The sequence below is a fragment of the Fukomys damarensis genome, unplaced genomic scaffold (genome assembly GCF_012274545.1).
Source record: "Fukomys damarensis isolate Sample0158 unplaced genomic scaffold, DMR_v1.0_HiC HiC_scaffold_33, whole genome shotgun sequence".
Lineage (NCBI taxonomy): Eukaryota > Metazoa > Chordata > Mammalia > Rodentia > Bathyergidae > Fukomys > Fukomys damarensis.
Window position 1 is genome coordinate 54,800,955 of NW_022900945.1, and position 23,738 is coordinate 54,824,692.

Sequence of the window (23,738 nt, forward strand, 5' to 3'; positions counted from 1 at the left end):
CAGTGTGTGTGTGTGTGTGTGTGTGTGTGCATGCATGTGCACATTTGTAAGAAGTTTCTCTGGGTTAGGGAGGAATTTTCACTGACACTACTGTCGTGAGTGATCAGAGAGGTTGAGCTTTTTCCTGACATCACACAGCAAGTCTGTCAGAGCATCACTCCTTCCGCTCTTTGGGGCCTACTGCATAGAACAGAGGAACTCTAGGGAGGAAGACATACAAGCCTTGCTTTTGGAGGCCCTGGTCCAAGAGGAGAAGCAGGACCCAGCCAGAGAGTACGACAGCCCTTGTGTCGGGGGAAGGGAAGGGGTGGGGGTTGGGTTAGAGCTTTTGTCTGTTGTACCCAGTGCCTGAAGCTGAGTGTGCAGGACTTGGAGTGGTGGCAGGTGCTGCCCCTTGCCCATCCCACTCTGTGCCTGGTGGCCCTGGGCTGGAGGGCCTGGGCTTCGTGGCTCTGCCCTTCTCAGCTCCTGGCTCCTCTTGTGATAGTCTTTCTGGCTGCTGTTATATAATCTCTCTCCAGCAGGGCTTTTTTTTTTTTTTTTTTTTATCTTTTCTGGGAGGTGTGATGCGAAGGAGAAGGTGGAGGGCATCTCCCCAGGTTGGGGGCTGGAGGAGCAGTAGCAAGGCATCCGGGCTGCCCTGGCTCTTGGGGTCCTGGGGAGACGAGGCCATTGCTGCCTCACTCTTCTGATCTGCCCCGGGAGGGAGCCTCTGCTGTGAGCCTCTGCATGAGGGAGCCTCATGCCCCCAGAGAGGCCTGGGCCTCTGCCCACCCTGTCAACCTCCTCTTCCTGGCAGCTGGGCCCCCCTGCCCTCCCTGGCTGGCCCTGGGTCTGCAATTCTAGTGCTTGCCTTGGCCTGGTGTGGGCCCCAGGAGGACACTACCACCCACCTATGAGCCTCTCTTGGCAGAAGGGGGTCCGGGGAACAGACAATGGGCCCAGCATGTCCTGGCTGCATTTGAGTTGACTGCTGCCACTCAGCCCTGCAGTCCGGACAGTGGAGGCCTTCATGGAGGAGAGGTGTTGGAGGCAGGCAGTGCAGGATGGCCTGCTGGGCACAGTTGCAGTTGCTTCGCACCCGGATCTGGACGTGATGTGGGATCCCATGTGGCCCTGGAGTCTGCATCAGGGTCACACCTGGGCCTCTGCACCGTGGGTCTCCCTACCCCGGGACCTGCCGGTGGGAGGCATTGCCGCCCTTTTCACGGGGAAGGAGGAAGAAGATGGTGGTGGGGCTAGCACAGCCTCAGCATCACTGTAATTGCTGGTGGCTTTTATGAGCCTGTCGTGGGGCCGGCTCCTTCTGTCCCAGTTTGGGGCTTACTCATGGGGGAGAGGTAGTGTTAGATGCCGAGAGCTCTGTTCTAGAGGCCAGACAGCTGGCTGTGTTGTGGTCCATGCTGCCTTGTCTGTCCACAGTGACAGCAGGCTGGATGGAGCTCAGACTTGAGGGAGAACTCCCCAGTGCAGCTCCTCAGGAGACTGAGGCAGGACTGTAACTTTGAGGCCAGCCTGGGCAACATAGTGAGACCCTGTCTCAGATAAATAAGCAAATAAGTAAATAAATGAATAGATGATGTAGCACAATGGTAGAGTACTTGTGAAACATGCGCAGATCCCTGGGTTCAATCTCTGGTGGGGGTGGGGGTGGGGCTTTACCATTAGAGCTAGGTTAGGAAGAGGAGGGTGGCTCCCAACAAAAGGAGGGATCCCAAAGCACTTTCTTCTCCAGTGCTCTGCGGAGAGGCCTTGACCTTCAGCCTGCTAGCGCTGCTGCTGCTTGGCTCCTGGAGTATTTATTTTCCCTCCTCTCCCCTGCTTAGCTCGGACAGCTCTGTGAGGTGTGTGTCCTGGAGCAGGGCAGGCTGGGTGGGGGTCATGCAGACTGGCAGGCCCAGGTGCACCTGGCAGGCAGACCCACAGTGTTCAGTGGCATGCACGCATGAAGGTGTGGGGTGCATACTTGGGTGTGTAGACACCCCCAGAACAGCTGCCACCCTGTGGGGGGTGGGGATGAGCAAATGGCAAAGATGATTAAAGGATTGGAGAGTGAGGATGGAGGCGAAGGGTACAGTCAGAGTTCCAAGGCAGGGCATGGGCTGGAGCAGGAGGGACTGAGGTTAGACCGCAGATGTGCAGGCAGGGCCCTGTCTGCAAAGTGAAGAGCGTGGCTGGGAGTCTGGGAGCCCTGGCTGGTGTCCGTCCCTCCCACCCCTCGCTCTGGGGTCCCCCCACATTGGCCTGTGTCCTTGGGTAAGTCACCCCCGGGCCTCAGCTTTCCAGGTGTCCCCAAGTCTCACCTTTCGGTGATCTGAGCGCCTGGTTGGGTGGTTTTTCTCATCTCTGCTGCCCTCTTTCTCACCCTGATGAGTGAGGCCAGTCTGAGGGGCAGGGCTGTCTTTGCACTCTCAGGCATCTGGTGCAGACCCTCAGCCTAGGTGATCCAGCTGAGCCCCCCACGCCTGACTTTTTCCTTTGCCAGGGCCCTGGGGGGCCGATCCAGGCATCTGGAGGGCACTAGCGGCTGGGGGGATGTGTTCAGCCTGCACAGACCTTGGTGCCTGCTGTCTGGCATCCTCCTTTCTGCCTAGGCTGGGAGGGAGGGACTCATCCCAGGCTCTGGCCTGCGGCTGGCCACACCCAGGCGGGACCATATTTACTCATTTAAACATGCCCTCCCAGGAGGCTCTGCGCTCAGGCCTGGTCACTGGCCTTGGCTTGGTGCCCTGGCCGGGTGCTCTGGACCGCTCTCCAGGAGGTGGGCAGACAGGCGAGTGCCAGGCAAGGAGCCTTTCCTGCTCGCTGGTCAGAGGAGCCTTCCCCTCAGGCTAGATCCTGCTGGCCCAGTTCTCCAGGGTACACAGCAGACAAGACCAAGAACTCTGGAGTTCCGTGGGGCTGGAGGTGGGAAGCCCAGTTTGTGTGCCACACTGTGATGGGTGCCACGACCTGTGACATGGTTTGTCTGTGCAACTAATTTTTTTTTTTTTGTAATTGGAAAAACTAAATGTCAGATTTAAATGATGTATTTAGGCTTTCCCAGTTTGAGGGGTTGAGTTTTTATTTTAATTTAAAAAAAATTTTTTTTTTTTTTTTTTTTTGGTACTGGGGATCGAACTCACGTCCTTGCTCTTGCAATGCAGGCGGCGGAACCACTGAGCCAAATCCCTGGCCCAAGTTTTTATTTCTTAATTAAAAATTTATTATTCTTGTTATTGTTGGAAGGCCTGGCCTTTGAACTCTGTGTGGCACGGGCTGCCCTCAAATGCCCCAACCCTCTTGTCTCAGCTTCCCAGGTGTGGGGATTACAGGTATGTGCCACCCCCACCCCCAAGGATTTGATTTGGTTTTGTTGTTTTGGGGACAGTGGGGATTGAACCCAGGGTGTGTACCTGCTAGGCAAATGTTCTACCACTGAGCCTTTTGTCTGAGGTTAGAGGAAGGACCCTACCTTTGAGTTGATCAGGTCCAGCCCAGTAGGCTGTCCTGGCAGAGGCCGCGTTAGGGTTTGGGACTGCTGAGGGGGTGTTGCCTGGACTCCCTGAGAGGGCACTGTCTTGAGATCTGAACTGTGGGAGAGAGCCCGGAGCCAGAGCAGAGTGGGAGCAGGAGAGAAGGGCGCGGAGCCCTGGTATGGTGCGCATTAGGACCCCTTCAGCCAGCACAGGAGGGCTGCGGAGATGGTGAGGGCAGGGCAGTGATGGCACCGCAGAGGGAAGAGTGTCACCCTGGGGACAGCAGCCCAGCTGGGCGGGGAGTGCCGCCCTGCAGTCAGCCTCCCGCTTCCCCTCACCCATGCCCGTGGGCAGTCTGTGTCCATGGGCACAGGTCCCCACGTCTGAGAAGGGGAGCCCGCCGCTGACTGCTGTGGGAAGAGGACGGAGGGGCCGCTCGGGCAGAGGCCTTGCCCCAGCCTGGCCCAGGGCCTGCCCCCTGGGGTGCAGACTGAGGGGCCCTGGGGGGCCAGCGCTGGTTGGTTGGGGCTGGGTGTGTGGCTGAGGATCTGAGCCCAGCCCTGCCCTGCCGAGCAGCCGTCTCTGTGCCCCAGAACCTGGCCCTCTGTACCTTGCTTTGTGCATTCTCCAGGGTCCCCTTGGTGTGCGATTCTTACTCCCCCTCATTCCCTCACCCCAAGTCCACCAGCAGCTCTCGTGAGTAAGAGACCATTTCCAAGCCAGGGAGGTGCCTGGCAAGAGGGCAGGGAAGTGGGGAGCTCAGAGCTTCGCCTTTCTGGGTTCTTCCCACCTTAGAGGGGCCGAGGCAGTCAGGGATGCCCTTAAACTTCAGATTTTCCTCCTAGGACAGTGACTGAGGGTGAGGGTCAGGGATGGTGGGCCAGGCCGGGAGAATGGCTGCTTATGAGCTGGTGCCCCGGACCTTCCCACTGCCTCTCCCCTGACCTCTGCACCCCTTCCAGGCAGCCCCACTCTGCCTGCCTCTGCACTGACGTCCCGTCCGGACCCCGTGGCAGGCTGAGTGGGGACAGGTGTCCTGGCCCAGCTGTTCCTTTTTGTCTCCCCCACCTGTCAGCCTGTGGGGGGAAGGGGACGTGGGGCAGAGGAGAGGGAACCTGTTCCCGGGGGTGGGGTTCTGGTTGCAAAGTGGAGATGAGAGACAGTGGGATGGGCTTCTCCCTGGGGAGGAGAGCCCGGTCGCAGGATCAGAGGGACCTCTGGGTGGGTAGGGACCATTCCTGGCGAAAGTCAGAGGGGTCTTTGCACAGTGTCCTTGTGAGGGGCGGAGAAGCCAGGTTTTGGCTCCGATCTGGGGACACGTGTTCACATGGCCTTGTGCAGGTACTGCCCCCAGCCCAACCCAGCCCTCTAGGGCCCCTGCTGCCCAGGTGTCTCTGCCTCACCTGGCACCTTTCCTGAAAGCAGCAAGCTAATCCTGTAAGAGCTGCCTGGCTGGCCACCTCAGCAGGCCCACACAGCCTGGTGCCGCCACCCTCCCTGTGGTGGGCTTAGAGGCCTGTCCTTCAAGCGCGAAGGAGCCCCCATCCCTGCCCCGGCCGCCCCTTTAAGTCCTGGCTGGCTCCTGGAGGGCACATGTCTCTAGGAGGATTTGCTCCCCTGATTGGATTGGCCTCTTTGAGGTCTCCTGTCCTAGGCAGAGGTGAGCGCTGTACAGGCTGCCCTCTGAGCCGTGCTGTCCACCAGAGGCCGCGGGCCCTGCCTCTCTTCGCCCCGGGTCCCAGCAGTTGGGCACAGCCCTGTTCGTCTGCTTCAGCCAGAGCAGCCCTGCCTCTGCTGTGGGTGAGAAGAAAGACCTTGCTGCTCTAAGCAGCCTGGAAGAAGGTGCCTTTCTGAGACTGTCCCCGCTTCTCCCCACTTTTTCCTCTCCGGCCAGCTCTTCCTTTGGCTGGGCCAAGCGCACCCCCACCACATTTCCACAGGAAGTCCCTCCCGACCCACGACCCCGCGCCTGCCCACCCAGAGGCTCAAACCCAGCTCTCAGCGTCGCTCTCCTCCCAACGGCTCTCAGGCTGACCCGCCCCCAAGGCCCAGCTGCCACTTTCACTTCTGTCTCCTGAGACCCCAGGGGAAGTAGGGTGGGGAGGTGGACGGTGACACACTTAACCGTCCCAACCGCCCCTCCTCTCCTCTGCCCAGACTTCAGATGGCCCAGGGCCCGTGTCCACCCCTGGTATAGATGGCTAGAGCGGGCTTTAGTGGCAGTGGAGGAGTGGGTGACAGCTCGCGGGATGGTGGTCAGGGAGCAGGAAGGGCTTCCCAGACGAGGAGGCGTCTGCAGGGCTCGCTGTTCCAGAGGCCATGGCTGGTGGTGGAGGTCAGAGTTCAAGGCAGGAGGGGACTGGTTGTCTGCCAGCCCCCACTGGTTGGAGCACAGTGCCTGGGCCTCCGTGTCCCCCCAGATGTCACCAGCTCCCCATGCTTGCTTGGGTGGTTTCTGACAAAGCCCTAGAGACCACTTGGAGTCCAGGCTCAGCCCTGAGAGGCCCTCTCTGTAATCTGACGTATTGTGCAATCTTTTTGTTTGTTTTGAGACAGGGTCTTGATGTATAGTCAAGGCTGCCCTTGACCTTGGGTGTAGCCCAGGCTTGGCCTCATCCTGACTCAGCCTCCTGAGTGCTAGAATGATAGATTTAAGCCACCACACCTGGTTTGGCATCTGTCTAACTGCCGAACAGGCCACCCTATCTCTTCACTGTCGCACATGGGGATTGGAAACGAGGACTGAAGTAGAAGTGGAAGACAGCTCTCCCCTTTCCACAGCAGCTGCCTTGTCCTAAGCCCTGAGGAAGGGCGTGGGCTTCTCCTCCTGGGGAGCCACCTGTGTGCCTTGTCCGGCTCCTCTGAGCTGCAGTCTACTTGTGACCTCACACTCTCACCCGGCTTGGGTAGGAGGAGGGGACTCCGTGGGACTGAGAGCCCCAGACCAGGTTGCTGCGTGTGTTTATACAAAGGAATGCTTTCAGGAGGTGACGGATGGACCCAGCATGTCAGGAGCTTTACCGGGGGTCCCTGGGCACCCTTGTCCTGGGATGAGAACGTGAGCTGGAGCATGAAGACCCCCACGCAGACACGCTGTCCTGCGTTACTGCTGCTCTGGCTCCGGCTGCCAGGGTGGGGCCAGAGCAGGGCACAGGCTTGGCTTGGGTTTCGGAAATGGCCCCACCAGTGGCGTGACAGCGGCTGGGGTCCCAAGCCCTGGGTCTGGTAGGTGCCGTGGAGTGCCTGCCCTAACGACCCGAGCCTTGCCCTGACCAGCTGTTGGGGTTACTGTTCAGATAGCACCTCTTCCTGGTCAGCCCCACGCTGCCTGCGCCCACATCCACCCTCCTTTCTTCTCCAGCTGGGCCACCTCATTGGCCCTTCCTTTTGGGCCTCTCCAGAGAGCACAGGAGCAGAATGCGTGGGCTGGAAGGGTACCTGGGTCTGGCACCCGCCCTCCTGGTCGGGTAGACCAGCCATGGGCCAGAGCCTGGGGGGCAGTGGCTAACTCAAGGTCACTCCGTGAGTAGCAGCCAGAGAAGGGACTAGAACCCAGGCCTTTAGAGCTCCAGCCGGGCCCCAGGTTTCTCCAGGCTGGCTGTTCATTGCCCTGTCTCAACTCACTCTTTTCTGCTGGGATCAGTCTGCTGCTGCCTCACTTCCCGAGTCAGCCTGGGTGGCTCTAGGAACTTCCTGGGGTGGGGTCGCTGGGAGCCAGCCCGGAGGCCAGGGAGGAGGCCAGGCTAGGGGGGAGGTGCTGGCACCTCCTCCATCGGGAGCTCTGCGCAAGGCTGCAGGAAGGATGGGAACTAGACTGCAGGAAGGACAAGCTGGGGCTGGGAGCTGTGGAGGAGGTCCTGGAGACAGACCCTCACCCAAGCACAGGATGACCCATCCCGGGAGAGCTGGCGGGAGGGAGGAGAGGCAGGAAGCCTGGACTGAGCGCGGAGAGTCGTCTAGAGAGGCTGGGCAAGGCTTGGACCCTGCTGTCCCCCCAGTGCAGGTTCCCGGGTTGGTTCCTGGCCTGTACACAGGCTGCAGTGCCCCACACCAGCATTCAGGGATTTCCTGGGGCCTGAGACCACCCCTGCCCCAGGCCCTGCTCTCTCCACTGCCCCCCTAGCCTGCCCGCCCCAGGTCTCCTGTTGGTGAGTTAAAATTAGCTCAGTGCCAGGCTAAAAATAGCCCTTGCCCAGCCCTGAGGCTGCTGGGCTGGGGGCGGGGCGTCCCTGAGGGAGGGGAAGATGGTGGGAACCAGGTTTTTGGAGAGTGAGCCTGCCAGGCAGAACCCTGCCTTTGCCATCAAACCCTAGAACTTGGGCCAAGGGCTGAGGTGGGCGTGGGCGAGAATGGAGCCGAAGAGGAAGCCAGAGGGGCCCAGGAGGGTGCTGCACAGGGGCATGAGAGCAGGGCTGTGAGTGGGAGAGGGGAGAGTGTCAGCCCTGAGCGGGTCAGTGGCCTGGTCCTCTGTGAGATAGGACCTGCCGTGGGAACCGCAGGAAGATGCCCAAACCCCTTCTCCCAGAGTGACTTAGCCTGTGTCTGTCTGCTCCAGGCCAGGCCCTGGGCTGAGAGGGAGAATGACCGGCAGGGTCTCAGAGGGACTGGGGCAGGCCTGGGCCTAGGTGTGCACCTCCACCCTGCCAGGCCAGCCTGCCCTTGGGAGGCCGGGCAGAGCACACAGGCTCCTCGCCAGGGCCAGGGCCTCTGGGGCCCCGGTGGGCCCTTACCCCTCCCTCATCGGCCTCCTGGCTGGACTGCAAGTTCTCAGAGGGCAGCGACGGTGCCCAGCACCCAGGGCCAGTCCCAAGCCAGGCCCGTGGGTGATTGCTGAGCTCGCCTGTACCCACATCTCTCTGGGTCTTTGTCTGGGCTCGGCCTGCCCTCCTCTCTCCGGCTGCCCTCTCCCTTCCTGCCCCACGCTGCCTCCTGACCTCACTGCCTCTCTGTCTCCTTTCCTGTGTGTGCGTCTGTGTCCCCCCTCCCGTGTCTGCCTCACCCACGCCGCCTCCCTCCCTCGTTAGTGAGCAGGCTGCTTGAGGCCGCCTGACTGTGGGGGTGACAGGTGGATTGGATTGTCACCCCCTCCCCCAGCGCCTGCTGCTTATTTCATGCCCTGCAGCCCAGCCACAGGGAAGGGGCGGGAGGAGGGATGACAGCTGTCTCCAGTGCCTCCTGTCTTCCCCGCAGTCCACAGCCTGCGGTCCAGAGCAGCCTGGGAGGGAAGGATGGAGGCCGCCTAATGAGAGCTCGCTCTTTACGGGGAAGAGCAGTGGAGCCCTTTGCTGTGATGCAGGGTGCCCGTAGCCTCTCTGGGCATCTGCTCCGTGTGACCCGCACTGGCGGGAGAGCTCTGGAAGCAGGTGCCCTGCAGGTCCTCAGCGTGTCCCAGCCCCAGTGACAGGACCTGCGGGGCTGGGCAGCGGTGAGGGGGAAGTTGAGCTGTGGATGGGGCTGGCTGCTGGAAAGGAGTCCTCTTGCAGGCCCCAGGAAGGACAGCCCCCCTCAGCCTGCTGCAGCTGTTGCTCCAGGGGGCTGCCCTGACCGCCCCCCACAGCCCAGGCCACCCTCACACAGGAACTGAGATAGCATCATTCTGAAACCCTAGAGTGGTTTGAATATTGCTCAGGTACCAAGAGGTATCACACTGGGGAGGCCAGGCCCGTTCCCTCTCTCATGCCCCCTTCAAACCAGTCCCTTTTTGGGTTCCTTTTGCATTTCTTTTGTGCTTGATTTGCATATAAACAACCCACAGTTCCTATTGGGTCTGTAGCCCAGTTTGAAAAACAGCTGCTCATGGGGTCCTTCTGGATCCCCTGCGCTCCCCGGTATCTCCAGCTAGTGCACCTTGTCCTGCTCCTGCCTGCCCTTTCTGGTCTGTTTGCAAGACTTCCTTGCAGCTCCCTTGGAGCTTCCTTGCAGCTCCCCGCTGCCCTCTCCCCTCGCTCCTCCTGCACCTCTGTCAGAAAGACCTGCTACCCTGCCAGGCCCAGGAGGTCTGTCCTGCCCAGCCCAGCCCTGCCCTGCCCGGGACCTGGGGAGGGTACTCGTGTGACATGGGGAAGGTGCAGCTGACCGAGTCACAGTTGTGGCCTGAGGTTGGGATGAAGCAGGCCCTGCAGCCCTCTGAGCAGAAGGCATCTGTCTCTTTTACACTCTGAGTCCTCCCAAGCCCTGGGTTTAGATACCAGAGTGAAGAGGAAGGGTTAGAGGAGAAGCAGCCAAGGGCCAGTCCTGGAGAGGTGGCAGGAGGCGAGCAACGGGGCTGGTCTGAGCTGGGCTGGACGCACATCTGGGGAACAGATGCCCAGGCCTCTGGCTCCTGGCAGCTGGTTAGATAATTAGACAGAGGGCTAATTAAGGAGGTTCAGGTGCCATTAAACTCTCCCTGATGCAGTAGGAGGGAAGCTGGGACGGGATGGGCCCCCGCACCTCGGCTGGGGTCAGTTTAGGGTCCTCAGCTGCCCTTCCTCCAAAGTCATGGTTGAGCTCCTGTTCTTGCCCAGGGCTGCAAAGAACCTGTAGCCCTGTGGAGTGGATAGCAAAGGGCAGAGGGAGTGCGTCCTGAGCCTGCTTTGTAGGTGGCAGTGAGTAGATGGGACGCGGGAGGGCAGCAGTGAAAAGGGCCTTGGGAAGCATGGACTTGTAAAAAGCACTTTGGGCTCCCTTGGAGGAAGTGGGGATAGATGGGGTCTGGTCTTCCAGCCCGAACTTCCCTCTACCAGAGGATGCTCAATGGGTCTCTGTGGCTTCCCTGCCTTCTCAGCCCTGATCCCCAGCGCATCCCAGCTTCCCCAGCATGAGGCGGGGGTGGGGGGCGGTGTAGGAGATCAGCCAGGGAGCTGGTTGCCAGGCGACAGTTGCCTAAGCAACTCCATCCTCTCCGTCTCCATGTGCTTAGGGCCGCTCCTTAGAAGACTTTTGAGTCTCACCCTCTGCACCAACCAAGCCGAAGGTGGGGAGGGTTGAGGACTGGGATGGCAGGTGGTGGGAAGGTGGGTGGTGTCCAGACAGACAAGCTTTGAGGGCAGTGGGAGAGGAAGGGCTGTGGCTGCACAGAGGACAGAGAAGCTGACACCAAAGCAGGACTGACGGCGGTCAGACTGCAAGAGGGACTTCTCACGGGCATCTTACAGGGTCTGAGCAGTCTGTTCTTTCTACAGACAGCTCTTGAGCTCTGTCAGAGGATGGACTAGTAGAAAAGATGGAGTCTGTGCCCTCATGAAGCTTCAGTCTCTTTCAAGGCAGGTGGCACAGCAGAACCACAGCTAAATCCCCGGCCCGAAGCTTCGGTCTGGTAGGGAGCTAGGCGTTAAACAGAAGCACAGAAGTGTAATTATTTACATTGTGGTAAAGGCTGGAAAGGTCCCAGAGTGGCTTTTGATGTGTCACGAGAACAAGGGGTGGGTCCCTTCCCAGCGTGGCAGAGGTGATGGTCCTGGCCGTCTTGGATTGAGGTTTACTGGGCAGGTCTTCTGAACAGAGCCCCTCAGATCGAGGAGTGCAGCCCTTCCAGAGGATACAGTACGAGGAGCCAGCTGCTCCAGGTGCCCTGCCCTGGACTGCCTGCCAGCTCACCGCACCACAGCCCAGAAAGCACAGTCTGCATCAGGGACTGAAATCCTCTGCCTGGCGTCTTTACAAAGCAGTTTGGCAAACATGGGGTCACAGGCAGGGAATGGGGTGGCTGGCACTGGTTCTGGGCCAAATGTGGCCAAGCCACTGGGGGCTGCTGCTGCCACCCCAGGAGGTGTGCTGGGCCAGAGGAGGCCAAGCCGTGAGGGTGCTGGGTCTGTCAGAGCAGAACAGATGGGAGGGGGTCTTTGACCTCTGCAGCCCCCTGTGCAGAGCTCCGGCTCCAGCTCCTCTGCTGGGAGGCCTGGGGTCGGGTTTGTGCTGGGTAAGTGGGCAGGGTCATCCAGTTGCCAGTTCCACGCTCCCGTCTTTCCCTGGTGGCCAGGGTGTGGGGCCAACTTCAGCACTCCTGTAGCACTTGGGGACCATGTGGATGGGGTGCAAAGGCTCCAGGAGGCTCTGGAGTCAGGCAGTGTGGGACGTTCTCCATCTTCTCCACCCGGCGGAGCTCCCCAGCCAGAAGAGCAGGCGGACGGCCCAGGCCACTGTGCTCTGCTGCAGGTCTTTGGGCAGCAGCTTTGTGGAGGGGGCTCAGGTTGGAGCTGGACCGTTCTGTTCCACACTCCTTGCAGGCCCATCTAGAGTGACTTTAGAAAGCAAGTCCTAGGCGCTGTGTTGCACACCTGTAAACTCAGCTACTCAGGAGGCTGAGGCAGGAGGATTGCAGTTTTGAGGCTGGCCTGGGCAACTTAGTGGGACATTGTCTCAAACTTAAATTATAAAAAGGGCTGAGAATGTAGCCTGGTGGTAGGATGTTTGCTCAGCCTGAACAAGGCCCTGGGTTCATTCCCTAGGACCACAGAAAGACTGGCGGGGCAAGGGGTCATGTCCTCCTCTTCATTTCCCAGAAAGCTCTGTCCCTGATGCCAGGACTCCTGGGATGACAGGGCCAAAGTTGCCTCAGGCTGTCTTTATCCCACCCTGCACCTCTCTGGTCCCCAGCGCCCACTCAGCCTGTGTGACCCTGCCCGTACCTGGGAGTGCACCCCTGCCCTGACTTGTCCCCTGGCTTTGTGCGGGACAGGGCTGTGTGCCTCTGCGTGCTGGCCCAGTGGCCATGCTGGGTCAGGGTGTGCCTGTTCCCTGTGCAGGGCCTTGCCAGCATGCGAGTGGCCTCTCAAGTAGCGCTGCTCAACCTGGGCTGCAGACCCGGCCTAGGCCTCCGGCGGGGTGAGGCTGTGGAGAAGCAGGCCCTTTTTGTACTGGTAGCGTAGTGCTCGAGTCTGGGCTGCTGTGCGTTACTTGCGTGCTCTAGTAGCGGAGTTGAGTAGTTGCAGCACAGTGTAGCCCACACAGCCTAAAATACTTTGGTCCTTTACAGAAGAAACTTGCCAGGGCCGGGAGGTGGCCTGGGAGGAGCAGGTGCTGAGCGTGCATGAGGCCTAGGGTCCATCCCAGCACTACAGAAAGAAAAATGTAGCCTACCCCTGGTCTAGAGGAGCGGCTTGTTTGTTTGTTTGCTTGTTTAAGCCGCAGAGCCCTTCAAATAAATTTTAGGCTAAAAGCTGCTGAGTAAACAAGTTGTGGTGGAGGTGCACTGGTGGAAGGGAGATGGGGATCTTTTTTTTTTGTTGTTTTTTTGAGACAGTCTTACTATGTGGTTCAGGTCACTACATAGGCCAGGTTGGCCTCAGACTCAGACAGCAATCCACCTGCTTCAGCCTCCCAAGTGCAGGATTGCAGGTCTTCACACCAGCGGGATGGGGGTCTTGTAGCTCCAGGTCCTGGGCTCTGTGAGCTGGTGTGGACCACTGCTAGGGACTTTGCCTAGTGTGCTCCTGAGCTAGGGCACCGGAGACCCGAGTCCTGGCACCTGGCATCCTGAGCGGATGTTTACCCAGTATGCTAGCCACACCAGACCAGAGTGTGGGAACCACTGGCCTAGGCCAGAGTATCACCTGGAGCCAGGAACTCCATGTCCTCAGTCTGGCTTAGTGCCTCAGTGCTCGGCATGGCCTTGCCCAGGTAGCCGACACAGCCTTGTGTGGAGGTGGGGCTGACGCGACACTCCCTCCCAGGGTGCAGAGTCTGGCTTGTGTCCCCAGGGATTGCAAAGCTGGGTGCCAGGGCCCTGACAGCTCCTCGTGACCCTTCTGTTCCAGGAGGCTGCACAGAGGCGTCCTGCGGACCATGAACTGAGCCTGGGTCCCGGACGTTCATGAGCACAGTGTGAGGTACACCAAGACCCGCCACCCTAGCCTCCCTCCCCGGCACTGAGGACCTCTGGACAAGATGGGGAGGAAAAAGATTCAGATCCAGCGAATCACTGACGAGCGGAACCGGCAGGTAAGAGTCCTAGGGCCGCAGAGTGGTGAGGACAGGGCTCCCTGAGGGCTCCTGCAGGAGGAGGGTCTGAGCTGGGAGAAGGAGCAGCCGCCTTCCCTGCATCTCTCTCTGACCCTGTGTCCCCGGACTGAAGGCCCTGCTGCAGCTCCAGCCTGGAATGGGTCCTTCCCTCTGCTCGCCCTTGGGGCTCTTGGTCCTCTTCCCTGCCTGCTCTCGCCTGCCCCCGCAGTGTGCAGTGCTGGCCTCCACGCCTCCCTTCCAGGGGCTGGCTCTGGCTCTGTCCCCCAAGTGCGCGGCTCCCGGGACTCCTGGGCAAGCCCTGCCCAGCCAAACCTGGCATCCACTGCCTCCCGCAGGTGACCTTCACCAAGCGGAAGTTCGGGCTGATGAAGAAGGCGTACGAGCTCAGCGTGCTGTGCGACTGTGAGATCGCCCTGATCATCTTCAACCACTCCAACAAGCTGTTCCAGTACGCCAGCACCGACATGGACAAGGTGCTGCTCAAGTACACCGAGTACAACGAGCCGCACGAGAGCCGCACCAATGCCGACATCATCGAGGTGGGCGGCCCACGCCACGCCGGCCTGCTCCCTGTCTGCTGGGACGCCCGCCATCTGCTCCCTCTCTCTTTTCTCCATCTTTTGGTCTGCTCCCGTCTCACACCCCTCTGGTTTTTGTCTCCCTCCTTGTTTCCATCTTCCCTGCTCACTCTCTGTCTCTCCCTGGGTCCCTGACTGTATTTCTTGTTTCAAAGCAAGCCGACATTATGAACTGTTGAAGGACACATGCTTTGGAGCTCGGCTCTGGTCATTCCTGGCCGTGTGGTGCTGGGCAGGTGTTTGGCCTCCCGGAGCCATGGTGTCCCCTTCCACAAAACGGGGTCAGTGCCTACTTTGAAGGGCGCACCAGGGAGGCATGGGGTGGTCCAGCTCCTGTATCTCACCCTGAGGTGCGGTGTGGGGACAGAACATGTGGACAAAGAGGGTGCCTGGGAAGCCATGGCCGGATTGGAGATTTGGAGGCAATTAAACAGCAAATATCGCTGGGGGCCTGGAGCACAGAGCGCCGCTCTGGGTCGCAGCAGCTGTCTTTGCTTTCCTACCTGTCCTCTCTCCTCTGTGACCCATCTCTGTCCTTGTCCCTCGGGGTCTGTGTTGGGTTGGGCAGAGCCCCCAACCCGGTGTCCCGCAGGCCCCTCTGCAGAGTGCTCCCCGTGTCGCCGAGCCTCGCTCTGTCCTCTCCGCTCTCCCCGTGGACCCTGGGCTTCACGCCCCTGCACCGAGTGGGGGCCTGGAAGGGGCGGGGAGACCCTCACCGGCTGACAGCAGTGGTGCGGTTGCAGACCCTGAGGAAGAAGGGCTTCAACGGCTGTGACAGCCCCGAGCCGGACGGGGAGGACTCGCTGGAACAGAGCCCCCTGCTGGAGGACAAGTACCGGCGCGCCAGCGAGGAGCTGGACGGGCTCTTCCGGCGCTACGGGGTGAGCCCACCACTGTCTCTCTGTCGGCCCGCCCTCCCCCAGGCGCTGCACAAGAAGCACAGGGAGTGTGAGAGTCCTGAGGTGGACGAGGTGTTTGCCCTGACCCCCCAGACGGAGGAGAAATATAAAAAGATAGACGAGGAGTTTGATAAAATGATGCAGAGTTATAGACTGGCCGTGAGTAGTCCTGTGGAGGGCGCCTCGTGCTGCATGGTGTGGCTTTGCGCCCCGCCCTGGCCCTGCGCTGCCTCTGATGTGCCCTCTCTGAGCCATGCTGGGGCTGGGAGTGACCGTGGAGGACTGTGCAACCCTTGCCAAGAGACGCTTCTCAGTGGAGCAGGCGCTGGCGGGGTGGGGTGCGGTGCCCCCTGGCCAGCAGGAAGCGAAGCGTGTAGTGACTTTAGACTGACGGCCGCAGAGAGGAAGGTGGAGAGTGCTCTAGCACAGTCACCCTGGGGAGCCCACCTGCCTCTAGGGGGACCCAGCTCACCCTCCAGCGGGCCAGGGGTACGGGTCAGCACAGGCAGAGCGGTCCCGACCCTGGCACGGGCCTTGACAGCTGTGTGTGTGAACTCGGGTCCACACTCTGCCGCTAACCCGCTCCGGTGTGTCCTGCCTGGCTGAGGACTAACCTGGCTAGGGCTGTCCCTGGCTCTGCTGCAGTGAGCAGAGCCCCATTCTTACCGTCTGGGCCAGAGTGGGACCCCAAAGTGCCCCCCTGTTGTTCCTTGGTGAGGGTGTCAAGCCCCAACCCCAGGAGCCCTGCCTGCCCTCGGGGCAGGGCGGGTGGGCAGGCTGACCTGGCCTGGCCTGACTCTACTCTGTCTTTCTGTCTAGTCAGCTGTCCCGGCCCCCAACTTCGCCATGCCTGTCACGGTGCCCGTGTCCAATCAGAGCTCACTGCAGTTCAGCAATCCCAGCGGCTCCCTGGTCACCCCCTCCCTGGTGACATCATCCCTCACAGACCCGCGGCTCCTGTCCCCCCAGCAGCCAGCACTACAGAGGAACAGCGTGTCTCCAGGCCTGCCCCAGCGGCCGGCTAGTGCGGGTGAGTGGGCCCCTGGCGTGCCGGGATTCTGTCCTGCGTAGCCACTGCCCCGCCACAGGAGGCCCACACTTCCCGGGCTGCTGAGGGAAGGGCCTGGGTCTTGGTCCCACTTCCTGTTCTGCCCCCAGGACTCACTTGGGAGGGTGGGGTGTCATCAGCTCCTGACAGCTCTGCTCTTCTCCAGGGGCCATGCTGGGGGGCGACCTCACCAGCGCTAACGGAGCCTGCCCCAGCCCGGTCGGTGAGTGCACGGCCCTGCTGCCTGGTGGACCTAGAGTAGAGGAGAGGATGATCCAGCGCCCAGCCAGACGGGCGTCAGGATCACTCGGCCCCGGTGTCTGGCGTGTGTGGCAGCAGTTGGTGTGGATCGCACAGGTCTTGGCGAGGGCCGGGCAGGCTGTGAGAAGGGACAGCGCCACTTGTTGGAGCCGTAGGTCTGGATGTTTCCGGTTTAGGGCTGCCTGGTTGGGGCCTGGAGAATGAGGGCGCTTGGAGCAGTGGTGGCCTCTCAGAGCCTCCGTGATAACAAAAGCCTGCTGCGCACACGAGCCACACGCTTGCCGCCACCAGCTTAGAGGCACAGCAGGTGCACACTCGCATGTGCACACGGAGCAGCCAGATCCTCGACGTGTACTTGTGAGCTCGTGCACGTGGCTGCGGGAGGAAGTCTGCTGCTGCCCGGCCCCGCAGCAGACAGACTCTCCTGCCCTGTGCCACGGTCCCACAGGCCCCTGACTTCTAACGTCACCACTGCCGTTCCGAGGTGACCAGGAGCTTGGGATGGAGTCAGCTGCAGTCTTTCAGGCCCACAGCGTGCTCTTCGGGAGCACAGCAAGGTGGCAATTCTGATTCAGTCCTTCCCTCACCCCACCCCTGAGCGCAGAACCCAGGCTTGAGCTCGGCAGGGCCGGGGATTTAGCTCAGTGGTTCCGGTGCCTGCTTTGCAAGTGCAAGGACCCGTAAAAACAAACAAAAAAACACTTCCTGAGTTCAGCACCCCACAAGACCTGCTGGCCATAGTTACATACTAGGGTCAGGAAATAGGTGCAGTGTGTGAATGCCACTTTCTGTCCAAGAAGAGGACCAAGAAATACTTTCAGACCTCAGGGAAATAGTGATGCAGAGGGAGAGTGAGGGAGGGGACCAGGGCTCCAGTATCCAGGGAGGACGTGCATGCAGTCTCAGCCACCTTTGTGGCCCTGGATAAGTCATCGTACCTCACCTGGCCAGGCAGGAGTCCCTCTTCTGTGAACGGGGCTAATGATGTGTCCTGTCCATCTCGCAGGAGGGTGTGAGGATTACACAGACGAAGTGTTTGTGAGAGGGCTGTGGACGCTGGGTAGTGTGAAGCAGATGTGGAAGAGAGCTGTTACTCCTGCTGTCACCAGCTCAGTCACGGTGGGGCTGTGGCGCCTGTTCCCCATGCCAGCCCTGCCACCAGCACCAGCGAGTGGCCCATCTCCTGCAGGCAACCCAAAGCCCAGGGTCCCCAGCTCAGCAAGGCAGCGCTCTGAGTGACTGGGGTTGGCTTCTGCCCCTTCCCCACCCTGGCCCTGCAGCGTCCTGCCTGTGGCAGGCTGTGGGTTCCGGAGGCAGAGAGGAGAGTGGGTGGGAGAGGCCTGGTCCCGGGTCTGTGGCCCACCGTGGGGTCCCTGTGCGGTCTGTGCCCCTGATGTCACCACTCCTCTCTTGGAGGCCAGAAGCAAAGCCAGTGGTGTGGGATAGGGGTTCCCTCTCGTGCCTGAAATGGGAAGGAAGGCTTTAGGGGGTGTCAGATAGCTCAGTGCCTACAGGGGCACCGTGGCTTGCGTTGTCCTGGGTGGCGTAGATACTGGCATGGGGACATCAGCAGGGCTGAGGGCTGGCCCATACTTCTCCTCCCCTTCATCTCCCTTCTTCTCCAGGGAATGGCTACGTTAGCGCCCGGGCTTCCCCTGGCCTCCTCCCTGTGGCCAACGGCAACAGCCTGAACAAGGTCATCCCTGCCAAGTCTCCGCCTCCGCCCACCCACAGTGCCCAGCTCGGAGCCCCCAGCCGCAAGCCCGACCTGAGGGTCATCACCTCCCAGGGAGGAAAGGGATTAATGCACCACTTGGTGAGTGAGCGAGTGTCCAGGCCTTGGTTCAGCAGCAGAGGGGAAGAGCGGAAGGAGCAGGCCTTGGCTGGAGCTGCAGCTTAGCCTGCCGGGACAGCGAGGACCTCAGAGGGGCTGGGACACAGAGGTCCTGCCTGGCCTGGGGCCGCAGAGAGGCAGAGGTGGGAGGGAGGGTGCTGCACTGTGGGGCTGGGGGTGACGGGCTGTGTCCTCTGGAAGTCAGCTGGCCAGGGGAGCACTTGCTCTGGGCAGAGGCTGGCGATGCCTTGGGTGGATAGAGGCCAGAGACTGAGCCACCCCCTTGGTTTTATTTCTGCTCCCAGACTGAGGACCATTTAGATCTGGTAAGTGAGGCTGTGAGACGTTTGCTGCGCCTGTGACTCCTGGCTCAGCCACTGCTCTGCAGTCCCCCAGCACGGCATGTGTGTCCTCCTGTCCTTCTGCCTGTGTGTCCGTGTGTGTATGGACTGTGCTCCTGCTGGGGAGACGGGAGGGTGAGGGCTGAACATGCATGCCAGGTCCTGTGTGCACGTGGTACACTCATTCAGGCGTGTGTGTGTGTGTGAGTGCACGTGTGCACGCGCAGAGGAGTGAAGCATCCCACGCCTGAGAAGCTCCAGCCCCAGTGCCCAGCTTAGGCCTTTGAATCCAGCAGCCCACTGACACCCTCAGCAGCCAGGACAGGCGCCTCCTCCGCGGGGCTGCCAGCCCGACAGCCACGGCTCTGTGAGGCTGGAGCCCCCTCCCACCCCATCTCTCTTGCACACACTGCACACACACACGCGCGCACATACCCACCCTGGCCAGCTGGGATGGGACAGGGGTTCCACCCTCAAGCTGCCTGATGGGAGGCCAGGGAGGCTGGAAAAGGCAGACCAGCTTTGGCGGCCAACATGGTGGCAGTGTCGGCCCCAGTGTGGAGTTGGAATAAACAAGTGACTCAGCAGCAGACGGAGCAGACAGCCCCACATGTGTGTGCATACACGCAGGCACACGCCGGGCCCCGGTCCCTCCCAGACACGGCGTGCTCCAGAGGCGTGTGCTGCAGTGCCATGGGCAGGGTGAACTCTGGGCCCTGGCAGAGGAGGAGCTGTGGCTCTTCTGCCCTACCCAGGAGCCCAGCCAGCGTGGTGCCCTCCTCTGTGCATGTTTAGGTGCTGAGGAACCTGTGCAAGCGAGCACGTTTCCGTGACCTCAGCGTCTCCAAGTGCACGGCCATGTTTGTGTGTCCATAGGGCCTCCGTGCTGATGCTTCCCCCGACCTTGGGGTTCGGGGCCTGCAGCCAGGCCTGGGTGGGGAGGCCTGCCCACAGCAGCTCCCGTCCACCATCTCCTGACAAGACACTTTCCTCCTGCAGAACAACGCCCAGCGCCTTGGGGTCTCCCAGTCTACCCACTCGCTCACCACCCCTGTGGTTTCCGTGGCAACACCGAGTTTACTCAGCCAGGGCCTCCCCTTCTCCTCCATGCCCACTGCCTACAACACAGGTGAGTGCCCTCGGGCTGGGGCCCGTGAGTGGGGTGCCGAGTTTGAGGAAGGCCATGGATTTGGGGGAGACCCCCGTCTAATTACAGTTGCTAGATAAGATGTACTTTTGGGCCTGGCATGTGGCTTGGTGGCATCGTGCCTGCCTTGCAAGTATAAGGTCCTAAGTTTGACCCTTGGTGTTGAAGAAAAAAAATGTACTTCTTCTTCTTTTTGTTTGTTTGTTTGTTTGTTTAGTTTTTTTGAGACAGAGTCTCACTATGTAGTTGAGACTGACTTGGAACTCACTGTGTAGCCCAGGCTGGCCTCGAACTCACAGTGATCCTCCTGCCTCAGCTTCCCAAGTACTGGGATTATAGGTTTGTGTCACCACACCTGGCAAAAATGTACTTCTTTAGTTGTATTCCAAAGATGTTTTTCTGCTAAAGCAGGTACCAGAGACACTTCTGCTAAAAACACTGCATTGTCCATCTGAAAGTTCGACTTACCAAGACACTTGTACCTTTAACATAGAGCTGAGTGAGGGAAGGGACAGAAGTGGGCACAGCAGTGTTTCGGGCTGCCAAGCCCCAGATGCCAGGTGTGGAGAATGCGGGCAGACACGGTGCCAAAAGGCTTCGCAGAGGGAAAGAGGCCCAAGGGAAGGAGGGACAGGCTGGGGAGGCCCGAGCAGCAGTGTGGTCAGGTGGACTTGCGGGCTTTTGGGCAAGGACAGGAGGGACAAGGGGGACTCATTGGGGGAGCCCTGAGGGGAGAAGCAGAGGCAAAAAGTTGAGGTGGAACTGAAGGAGAAGAGGCACTTGAGGATTTGGAAGAGGCCTCTGGGTGGAATCCAGACAGGACACCCAGTGGCCAGGCTGTCCTGAGTCCCCGCGGCTGTCCTGGCTGTCACCCACTCGCCCTGCATGTGCTGGAACAACCTGTCACACCCAGCCAGGCTGCTGTCAGGAAGGACTTCCCATGTGGGAGGCGCCTATCGCCTGGTGTCACAGCCCCTACCTGCCGGTGACGCTGGGTTCGTAGCGCCGAGGGGCTTCCACCTGCCCAGCTCTCCCGCGAGTTAGCGGCTAGCATTCAGGCTGTGCCTGTGACGAAAGCGGGCTAGACCAGGGGACTCCCAGCTGCTGCCATCATGGCCCCGTGGCAGAGCTGAAGCAGACGAGGCGCCAGGCGCCAGTATAGACCACAAGGCCGCCTCTCCCGTCCCTCCCAGCCCTGTGCGGTGCCAGGCTCTGGTGACAGGAGAAGGAGCAGGAGGCCCCGATTCACAGTGAGGGCCGGGCTGTGGTGCGAAAGCTGCACACTGCATATTACTCCCACTCTCATCCCTGCCTAAGCGTGGCAGACTGAGCTCCCAGCCCCAGGCCAGGCAGAATGGTTGGAGGAGGGAAACCCAGACCACGTGTTAGAAGCTCTAGCGACAGGGGCGTCCATCATGTAGGTGTCCGTGGCCTTTGGTCCTGTAGCCTGTGAGGCCAGTTGCTGTTGGGCCTGACACAGGTGCTTCCTCAGTGGCCAGCCTTCAGGACTCTTCTCACCCCTGTTCAGGAGGGGCGAGGAGCTAAGCGGGTGTTTCAGGTGCCCCTGGGTGTATAAACAGGCCCGGTGAGGTGTCGCTCTTTACAGTCCTGGCATCAGTTCAGGTTCTGGCTGGGTGGTACGGCTGCAGTGCTGTCTTGGTTGAGAGCTGGGCCTGGCCCCTGAGGACACCAGCTACCTAGGTTGGCAGCGGCGGTGGCTCTGTGGCAGCCTGGGGGGCAGCCCAAGGCCTAGGACCACACTCCTGGCCTCCGGGAGCCAGGTGTCCTCCTGGTAGACTCTGCCTGGACAGAGTTGAGCTGCCCATCGGCACAGTCTATTCTGGGCCTGGTTTCTGTGCTTGCACACAAGTGTTAGAAGTAACTCAGTCCTGGGCCCGTTGCTGACCTTGCTCTGCTTCTTAAATATAAGCATCTCAGACCTAACCGCCAACTTCAGGAAACGAGCTGCAAGCATGGCCACCTCTAGACTGAGGCCGAGAGGTCACTGAGAGTCCTGGGTGCCTCAGAGTCCTGCCACTGGTTCACTGCGTGACATGGGTGCCCTCACCCCTGTGGCTGCAGTTTCCTTGTCAGTAAAGTATTATGAAGAGGACTGAGCCAGCGCGCTCGGTGCAGAGCCCCGTGTCCTGCCGGCAGCTGTCCTGTGGGTAGGACTGGCCCCTGCTTCCCTAGGGCAGAAAGCAAACAGCTTGCCCCCAGCCACGTGACTCTGGCCTTGCCACAGCCCTTTAACTGGAGCCCACGGCCCTGGACTAGTAGCAGCGTGTTGTAGGTGGGGATGCCCGGCTGTTCCCCTTCCCAGCATGCCCTCTGCTGCCACACTGAAGACATTTGCTGCACTGCCCCAAGCCAGATGCGGCCTGCAGCACCACGGAGCTGTGTGTGCTGTGCACCTGCTGTGGCGGTGTCCTCCCTGGGAGTACAGTTGAGAGAGGAGGCATCACCAGGACCTCAGCTCTTGGAGCCTTGGACTGGACCCAGGAAACACTGTCCTCTCATCTGTGGGAACAGCGCCTTGTGCCCCTCACTTAGGTTATAGATAGTCAGTAGACATTTGGGGAATGGTAGTTATGGAGTTGCTTTCTGGACCCCTGTGCCCGTTGGCCCCCCATGGCTCTCATTGCCTCAGAAAGACTTGTCAGGTAGAGGGGTGACGGACATAATTAGACCTTTCCTAATGTCCTTTTTGTCCCATTTTCTTTTTTATAGTTGTCATATTGTTGGGGGGTTGTTTTGTTCAGACAAGGCCTTGGTATGTAGTTCAGGCTGGCCTTGAACTCACTATGTACCCCATCCTGACCTCAAATTCTTGGGAATCCTCTTGCCTCAGCCTCCTCAGTGCTGGGACTACAGGCGTGTGCCATCATGCCCAGCGATAATTATTAAAAGTTCTGGGCCAGGGATTTAGCTCAGTGGTGCTGCCATCTCATAAGCACAAGGTCCTGAGTTCAATCCCCAGTACCCCAAAAAAGTTTGACACTGTTTTAAAAACCACCCGTCCTTGGGCTGGGGATTTAGTTCAGTGGTTCTGCCACCTGCCTCGCAAGCGCAAGGTCCCGAGTTCAATCCCTGGTACCTAAAAACAAAACAAACCCACCTGTCCTCATCCTGATTTAAAAAAACAAACAGCACCTCCTGCTATGACTTCCATTTTTCTGAGCACCATCTTCACTGAATTTTTAGGAGTTTCTTGAATTCCTCACATCACAAAATGGCACCTGTGCCCTGCCCTCCGTGGCCCTCTAGTGGCGCCCCCTTCAGGGTCCTCCTCGCTTCTCCCGCTGCAGATTACCAGCTGACCAGTGCCGAGCTGTCCTCCTTACCGGCCTTCAGCTCTCCAGGGGGGCTGTCCCTGGGCAGCGTCAGTGCCTGGCAGCAGCCCCAGCAGCCCCAGCAGCCGCAGCAGCCACAGCCTCCACAGCCCCAGCCGCAGCCACAGCCGCCGCAGCCACAGCCGCAACCGCAGCCTCCACAGCCACCTCAGCAGCAGCCCCACCTGGTCCCCGTGTCTCTCAGCAACCTCATGTGAGTCCTCGGGAGGCTCCCACGGGCACTTGGCTGGTGCAGTGGGAAGAGGGCACGGGAGGCTGTTGGCACCGGGTGGCAGCCCTGCGTCCCCTGCTGTGCCCAGGAGACCCACGGGCGTCCAGCCCAGGGTGTGGGGTGGGGACGGTGGGCAGGTGGCCGGAACTGACGCCACTCCTTTCTCCTCTCTCCCCCGCTGGCCTCTCCTCACTTCTGCTGTCCTCCAACCCTTCCTTTCCATCCCCGTTGCCTGCCTGCAGCCCGGGCAGCCCCTTGCCTCATGTGGGTGCTTCCCTCACCGTCACCACCCACCCCCACATCAGCATCAAGTCAGAGCCGGTGTCCCCGAGCAGAGAGCGCAGCCCCGCGCCTCCCCCTCCAGCGGCTGTGTTCCCTGCCGCCCGCCCGGGCCCCGGCTGTCCTCCAACCCTTCCTTTCCATCCCCGTTGCCTGCCTGCAGCCCGGGCAGCCCCTTGCCTCATGTGGGTGCTTCCCTCACCGTCACCACCCACCCCCACATCAGCATCAAGTCAGAGCCGGTGTCCCCGAGCAGAGAGCGCAGCCCCGCGCCTCCCCCTCCAGCGGCTGTGTTCCCTGCCGCCCGCCCGGGCCCCGCGCCAGGCGATGGGCTCAGTAGCCCCGCAGGAGGATCTTACGAGCCGGGGGACAGGGATGACGGCCGGG

General features: G+C 60.5%; 1 protein-coding gene across 1 annotated transcript in view; it reads left to right on the top strand.

The window, feature by feature from the left end:
• Positions 1-23,738, top strand: part of Mef2d (myocyte enhancer factor 2D) — a 27,440-nt gene that overhangs the window by 1,571 nt on the left and 2,131 nt on the right. Inside the window, exons 2-11 of the mRNA XM_010643979.3 lie at positions 13,196-13,379; positions 13,736-13,939; positions 14,722-14,859; positions 15,697-15,907; positions 16,092-16,148; positions 17,812-18,002; positions 18,326-18,346; positions 19,361-19,490; positions 22,817-23,054; positions 23,315-23,687. Coding sequence (XP_010642281.1) covers positions 13,326-13,379; positions 13,736-13,939; positions 14,722-14,859; positions 15,697-15,907; positions 16,092-16,148; positions 17,812-18,002; positions 18,326-18,346; positions 19,361-19,490; positions 22,817-23,054; positions 23,315-23,687 — 1,617 coding nt within the window. The 5' untranslated portion in view covers positions 13,196-13,325. The remainder of the gene's footprint in view (positions 1-13,195; positions 13,380-13,735; positions 13,940-14,721; positions 14,860-15,696; positions 15,908-16,091; positions 16,149-17,811; positions 18,003-18,325; positions 18,347-19,360; positions 19,491-22,816; positions 23,055-23,314; positions 23,688-23,738) is intronic.